General features: G+C 40.9%; 2 protein-coding genes across 2 annotated transcripts in view; one reads left to right on the forward strand and one right to left on the reverse strand.

Annotated features, from left to right (window-relative positions):
- The window catches only part of LOC126789913 (casein kinase 1-like protein 10), a 308,889-nt gene that overhangs the window by 162,848 nt on the left and 137,797 nt on the right, over positions 1-8,244 (reverse strand). The window lies entirely within an intron of this gene.
- On the forward strand, positions 1,681-2,573 carry LOC126791010 (cell number regulator 10-like). The gene is made up of 4 exons (XM_050517399.1): positions 1,681-1,810; positions 1,969-2,040; positions 2,188-2,397; positions 2,518-2,573. Exons 1-4 carry the CDS (start codon positions 1,711-1,713, stop codon positions 2,571-2,573), a joined length of 438 nt encoding a protein of 145 aa, XP_050373356.1. The 5' UTR covers positions 1,681-1,710.

Here is an 8,244-nt window from a genome sequence, read left to right on the forward strand (position 1 = left end):
TCTATCTAAGTTTTGATGTTTACCTAGGCTGCTTAACATACTGGTTCCCATGTGTCACCTTCGGCAAAATTGCAGAGATGTTGGATGAAGGGGAATTCAGTAAGTGATAAATTCCTAAAGATTTCCTCTACACTCTTCATTTCTTCCCTTGGTCCATAATGTATATATGAATTCAGCACACATCCACTAGGCAAAAGTAGTGTTCTCATAGATGATAGATTCAACCACAGGTTCGGGTCTTGGGGATCTTGCAGTGAAGTCGAGCGATTACTATCAGTTACAATTTTCGATTAACAAAGAAATTTCAAACAATTTTGTGTGTTGTTCTTTGGATTTTCAAATATTTAAATGGAGATAGAGTGCTCGATGAATTGTGCAAAAATATCAAGACTTCTATACTTGAATCTGTGTAAACATATAATTATTTACCAATTGTATACGTGACGTCGTGAAATAATTTGGAAGAAATTTCATGATGCTTGATCAGATACTGATTGTTTTATAATGGGATCCCCATACTTCTTCTGTGGTTAGAATGCTTCTGCCACGGCTTTTGGTATGGGTGTTTGATGAAGATAGATTTGCATTGGCTCTACTCATTCTTCTACAGAACGAGATTACGACAAAAATACGGTCTGCCAAGAATATGCTGAACCCTCCAAAGGTAAAAAATTCTAAACTAATACTATGAGGACTGCAAGATTAACAATACCTTCATGTAAATATTGAGCTATGGTTTGTGTTTATCAATTTGGTACCAAATGACACTACTGTAATGTGCAGGTTGGATTGAACCACCAGCTGCTACTTCTGCTCCACAACAACCTTCCATGCCTAATTAAATGACCTCTAATACTTTGCAGATTATGGCTAGTCGTGCGTATTCAAAACCACAGCAGCTCTACAAATGAACTGGATAATAGCTTTTGGTATCATTATGAAACCCTTTGTTCCGTTGTGAGTTTTCAATAAAAAAAATTTGCGCTTTGAGAAGCTAAAAGGACACAGATTGATCTTGTACTCATTTGCAATTGTTTCATGAAATGGACATTTTCATTATACCAATATACCTCACTTTGTTGTTTTTACTGCTAGTTTAGGGTGGATCTGAGTATATTGATTAAGTGACAGTGATCTATGTTTATAATGTAAAACTGACCAGCATCAAAATGAGTTGATGATCCTTGAACTGGGCCTAGTTTGGGGAAACTTGCAATTGTCCTTCCAACATAATTATCATGATCCAAATAGATAGCAACAAATCATTTTGGGCTTACCTTTTCTACCCAACAAGGCTCCTCATGCTGACCATACTTGTTAACAAACCACTGTTTCCCTAGGGCTAGCTAATCAATGTAGTATTCCAATTGACTTTTGTCTGATATATTTTTTATTGTTAGAGAAATGTTTTTCTTCAAGCTAGTTAGGCTGTAAGTGTCGTTTGTTGAAGCTCTTCTGGTTGTCCAGAAAGGGATGAGATTATTACTCTTTTCGAAGAAACAGCGAGAAGTTGGGGAAAATGTGCAAGTTGATAACAACATGGCCTGCTCTACCCTGGCAGATACAAGTAGTCTATTTCATAAGCGAAGTTTCCCAGACCCTTATTTCAACATTAGGCTTGGATATGGTAGTATATAATGGCATTCTAAGAACCTCTTATTCTACAGCAGTTAACGAATACTAGTTAATCTTCTTGCATATAGTGATAATATGAGTATTGATTTGAACCAAGAAGATAGGAATGGTGATTATGCTCTTCAGTCCAAATGGATGGGTGGTCTTTGTAACTGTGGAGCTGATGTTACTACATGTAAGATCAACTTTAAGCAACAATTCACTGTTATGCTAATTTTGTTACCTGTACTGCTTCTTTATTAGTTTACTTTGAAGAAACTCTTATCTTCCAAAATTTCGTATCTAGTTGGCTTCTACATTCTGAACTCTGAAATATTTGCTTTTGTGGTGCAGGTTGCTTAACATGTTTCTTCCCATGCATAACTTTTGGCCGAATCGCAGAAACTGTGGATGAAGGACGAACATGTAAGTGACTTAGAGATTCTAGTTTCAATTTTGAATGCAAACTCTGCCTTCTCTTGCAAGTCACAGTTTAGAGCTCAAATTCTATGTGTCTGATCTGGTTAGAGTTATATGCCAACACTGATTAGAGTTTATATTTCCATATTTCAGCATGCTTTGCGCATAGCATAGTGTATGGATTGTTGATGACAATTCAGTGCCATTGGCTTTACTCATGCTTGTACAGAGACAAATTGCGCAAGAAATTTGGTTTGCCTGAGGACCCTTGTTGTGATTGCCTTGTCAACTACTGCTGCGAACCATGCGCCCTTTGCCAAGAGTATTCTGAGCTCAAATCAAGAGGATTCAACCCCTCTATAGGTAATCCTATCTATAGTGACAAATCATATATTTACTTAACTTACAAGCTTATAATGTCTCGTAATCATCATCATTGCCTGACACCTTATATGTTCTGTACATGTGTGAAAACATATACAGGTTGGACCGGACCGCCTACTTCTCCTCCAAATATGCCTCCTTCCATGTTCAAGTGATCTCTGATTGTAGATTGGTCGGAATCAGACTTACGCCTGTCTCTTAACTCGTCAATTAGAATAACAACTGTGTGTAAGGGTGAATGATGGTGTATGTTTTATTTGTAGTGTGATTTTAAATGTTTTCCAACTTGAAGAGCTGAGGAAAAGATTATGATTCATGAGTCTGATTTCTTCTATTTCATCACGTCGCAAAATTTTGTTTACAAATAAGAAATTAATGCAATCCATTTACTAAAAAAGCAAGTATTGTTCGGCAAATTTAAGGTTGTTCTCTTACCTTATATGTCATAAGTAATGAAAAACTTCGATCAATACATGCTAATGATGCTACCATTTTCATACCAATCATAGTCACATAATGATTTTCATCTTCAGTTGTGCTTGAGAAATATAAACTAAATCTCAACGGCCATATATATTCCACGTTTCTATTTCTTAAAAAGTTAATTCTGTTCGACACGAAAACCTTGCACATAGAATGGTAATATATGTTGGAGAGGAGAGATCCCACATCTAAGAAGTGACAAAGAAAATAAAGCTTATAAGTGGGTGGATAATAACCAATTGTACCGAGGCCTTTTGTGATTAAAACTCAACACCTGTGAGGTGGTTAAGTTGGGACAATATCGGTACAGTTGGTCTACGGGCCACGTTTGTCCCTGTTTAACATGGTATCAGAGCGGGTCCCTCTCCAGTCGCGCCTCAAATCTGTCGTGGGCAAGAGTTGGGTGCCACTTTGTCATGGGCCCAAGATGAGTGACATTATCATCCTATCGGAGAGTTTCCGATTCGATGGTCACCAAGTGTCGTTGGTTACTGGACCTTGGTTTATTTCGTTTCAGTATGTGGGATGTTAATCTGTCACGTGCAGACCTAAAAATTAGGTTGCACGTGAGGGGGCGTGTTGGAGAAGAGAGATCTCACATCTAAAAAGTGACAGAGAAAATAAAGCTTATAAGTGGGAGGATAATAACCAATTGTACCGAGGCCTTTTGTGATTAAAATCCAACACCTGTGAGGTGGCTAAGTTTGGACAATATCGGTACAGTTGGTCTACGGGCCACGCTTGTCGCTGTTTAACACTATATTGATCTACCTGTAAATCTTGGTCGCGATATATGCTGCGTTTGTTTATTCTGTGAACCATGTGCTGATGTGAGATATGTTCTCCACCAATTTCTGCTACTTCAGAGATGCCCTCCTTCTATGTTCATTGGCCAACAGTCCAAGTGATCGATCTGCTACCTGGCCTTCTATGTTATGTTTCACATTACTTAACAAGCTAGGAAAATATAATTTATACTTAATACTACAGTTTTGAGGAAAATTGTCATATTTGTACATTCAATAAGAAATGAAACAAAATTAGGCTACATGCACGATACTATCATAATAAAATAAATAAACTTTCATATACCGGTTTGGATTTAACAATGGAGCAACATCATTACAACAACCTCTCAGTGTCTTGCTTATTAAACCAATACAATGGAACATGTCTAAATTGAAGCACACGACACACCAAACAAAATGCATCAATCCAACAAAGATAGAAAGAACAAATAAACAAAGGCGCATATTGGTTTCAATTTATTCAATCACACAACTTGAAGTAGAAAAGTTTTCCAGTTCTCAACTCGTGGCCGGGGAATTATCGATCCATCTTGTCAGCTAACTTGATTAATTCACAGACTGTGAGTGGATGGTAGTAGGTGAATGAAGAGATAGTGGAAGAAACAATATGTAGTGGAGTGATTAGTTGAGAGATTAGTATATAGTGTAAATTAGTCTATATATATATCATTGAATCTGTATATGTAAATCAATAATTCAAGAAAAACAATCGGTATCTTACCACTTGGTATCAGAGCCTCCTGCTCTGTTCTTTCTCCTTTTTTCCGGCAGGTCGATCTCCGGCGCCTCTCCGCTGCTTCTGCTTGGCCGCTCCGCACTTGGGCTCGCCGCTCGACGTCGCCATCGACCTTCCTCGGAGCTAATCGCCCACTGTCCCTCCGTCCTTCCGGCTCTGCCGCTGCTCCTCATCGACCCGCTGCTCCGATGCTCCTCATCTAACCGCTGCTCCTCCGCCGCTGTCTCTCCGAGACGCCCTCCTCCGGTGGTCCCTCACTTCTCGGACCTGCCTCTCCTCAGCTCTCTCTCTTGCTCCATCGACGAGACCAATTTCCAACGATGTCCCTCTCTCTCCTCTCTTTCACGAAATTTTCTTCAGAAACCTTAACATTTATCTCTCAATCCAACCCGACCCGGCCCGCTCTCGACCCGGCCTGCTCTCGATCCGGCCCGCTCTCGACCCGACCCAGTCCACCCGACCCGACCCGGTCCACCCTATTTTGTCGGTGCATATTCACTGTCAGGGCACGTACACCGGTGACAGATTGTTCTCATTTTTTGTGTGTTTTTTGCTGTCTAACTACATTGTTTCTTTTTCAATGGGTTCTGGACATGAAACTGAGGGTTCTCAGCTCCCTGAAGTTCCGACCTTCGAAGTATCTGTCAAAAATTCTAATAGTGGTTCCTTTGGGGGCACCAAACTCAACAGAACCAATTTTCGTAAATGGAAACGACTCATGGCTGCTCATCTTCGAGGCATGCACAAGATGGGACATGTCACCGGCGTCACTAAAGCTCCTAGTCTTGAGGATATTGTTGCCTACAACAAATGCGACGACGATGGTCTTGTCATGTCCATCTTGTGGAAAGCTATGAATGATGAGATAGTTGATCTCGTGGAGGCATGTGCTACTGCACATGCAATATGGGAGACATTGACTGGCTTATATACTAATGACTCTGATTTCATACAGGTTCATGAGTTACTATGCACATCTTTGGCCATACACCAAGATGGGCAACCGGTGGCGCATTATTTCACCAAGCTAAAAAATATTTGGGCTGAGATTGATGTGAAACGTCCTTGCATGATAAAAAATCAAGAGGATATTGTTTGGTACCACAAGGAGAAGGAGCTTGAACGAGTTCACCATTTCCTAAAAGGTCTTGATGCCAAGTATACCAGTGCGAAAGGCGAATTGCTCCGAATGACCGAACCACCTAGCCTACTCACCGCTTTCACCTATATCCGAAAGGATGAGTCTCAGCATGAGAGTATTCTTCCGGCACCGGCTGTCATTTCCAGCCTTACTATTCATGCTCGCTCTCCGGCACCACCCCTTCTGCAAGTAACTTCCACTCCCCTTCATCGACAAGGACCACCACCAGGTTTCGGGAATCAACCTCGCCCTCCTTGCTCTTATTGCCATGATACTAACCATGCTCGTGCGACCTGTTGGAAATTATATCCGCATCTTAGGCCCAAGAGGCCTAATCATCGTCCCCAGGCAAGAGCAGCTCTTCACTTAGTTCCGGAACCCGATATCTATAGTGTGGTTGGGAATGATCATCATACTGCTGGCGGAGCACCTACCGCTTCCATCGTTGGCCCTAGTCAAATTGGTATGGCCTTCAATATTTCTCACTCTGTTAGTTTTGATACTTGGATTATTGATTCTGGTGCATCTGATCATATGACTTATGATAAATCTTACTTCACCGTATTGTCCCCTCCACCCGTACCCTCTGTTACTAATGCTAATGGTGAGGCTTTTCTCATGTTAGGATCCGGATCCGTTCGTATTACTCCAACCATAGAGCTTCACAATGTACTCTATGTACCTGCTTTATCTCACCATTTGATATCTGTTCCCCAATTGAACGCTGACGCTCAGTGCTCTGTAACATTTTTTCCTATGTATGTGATCTTTCAGGATCTTCTCACCGGACAGGTAATTGGTCGGGGGTATCTGAGGGGCCGGTTGTTTCATCTGGATCTAACATACGCAGGGGGAAAACCAGGGGGACAGTCTCGGACCGCTTTACTCTTCACTTCTGACAAGCTAAGTGAAGTTTGGTTATGGCATCGTCGCTTAGGGCATCCATCTTTTAGTGTTATGAAAAAAATCTATGCCTACTTTGTTTATTAGTGTGGACGAGTCTTCTTTATGTTGTGAGACCTGTGTTTTGGGCAAGAGTCATCGATCTACTTATTCACCTAGTACTTCTACTACAAGCTTTCTTCCTTTTTGAACTAATTCATTCTGATGTTTGGGGACCCTCTAAAGAGTCTACTGTGTCAGGCATGCGATATTTTGTGTCATTTATTGATGATTGCACACGTCTTTCATGGATTGTTCTTCTTAAAAATAAAGATGAGGTTTTTCCAGCTTTTTGTGCCTTTCATACCTCTGTCCAAACACAATATAATGCCACCATTCGAGTTCTTCGTTCTGATAATGGGGGGGGGAATATGTGAATCATCACTTTCATGAGTTTTTTAACACACACAGGATTATTCATCAAACAACGTGTCCTTACACACCTGAGAAAAATGGGGTTTCTGAAAGAAAAAATCGTCATTTACTTGACATGGCTCGGTGTATTCTTTTTAGTGCCCACATGCCTAAATACCTTTGGGGTGATGCTGTCATTACTTCTGCCTACCTTATTAATTGTCTTCCCTCTCGTGTCCTTCAAGGGAAAGTTCCCTATGAGGTGCTTGCATCTCATGTCTCATTACCCTCTTTTCATAATCTTTCTGCTCATGTTTTCGGTTGTGTTGCTTTTGTTCATCTTCCACCACATCAGCGTTCTAAGTTAGATGTCCGGGCGATTAAATGTGTGTTTGTTGGGTACGGAGGACATCAGAAAGGGTTTCGGTGCTATCATCCCCATACTCGGAAGTACTATGTCACTATTGATGTTACCTTTTTTGAGGACATGAGTTATTTTCCCTCTTCTGATACTGCTCTTCAACGGGAGAATTCATTTTTTGAAGAGTTGTATCATGGAGAGGGGGAGACAAGTGAGTCAGTTGATATGGTAATAGGTTCCGTTGAGATTACCAAAGCCACACAGGCACCACTTGAGGTCGTCACTCAAGAGATTCAGGCACCAGAAGCTGGCAACACAACTGCTCCTCATGACTCCCGTACAACTATTTATACCTCTAACCAATGCTCTCCTGCTACAGAAAATCACTCACCTGAGGTTAGTCATTCTAGAGCTAATAGTAGACAATATGTTTTTGCCAAATAGGTCTACTCGGGGTCAACCAATAAAAAGATATGAACCTACCCTTCAGACTAAAGCCAAGTATCCGGTAGCGAATTTTATATCTACCAAAAGATTATCTAAGTCATATGAGTCATTTATGAATCAAATATCTACTGTATCAGTACCTAACAAAGTGCATGATGCATTGGGAGATCCAAAATGGAGGAAAGCAATGGAGGAAGAGATGGAAGCATTACAAAAGAACAATACTTGGGAGCTTGTACCTCCACCATATGGCAAGAAGACTGTAGGATGTCGTTGGGTGTTTACAGTGAAGCATAATCCAGATGGGTCAGTAAGCCGGTATAAAGCACGCTTAGTAGCGAAGGGGTTCACCCAGACATATGGCATAGACTATGATGAGATATTTGCACCTGTTGCAAAGATAAACACTATCTGGGTATTGCTTTCTGTCGCTTCTAACTTGAACTGGCCACTTAGGCAGTTTGATGTTAAGAATGCATTCCTTCATGGAGAACTAACGGAGGAAGTATACATGGATCTTCCGCCTGGATATGTGGCCACTTTTCCAAGTAAC

The sequence above is a fragment of the Argentina anserina genome, chromosome 4, assembly GCF_933775445.1.
Source record: "Argentina anserina chromosome 4, drPotAnse1.1, whole genome shotgun sequence".
Lineage (NCBI taxonomy): Eukaryota > Viridiplantae > Streptophyta > Magnoliopsida > Rosales > Rosaceae > Argentina > Argentina anserina.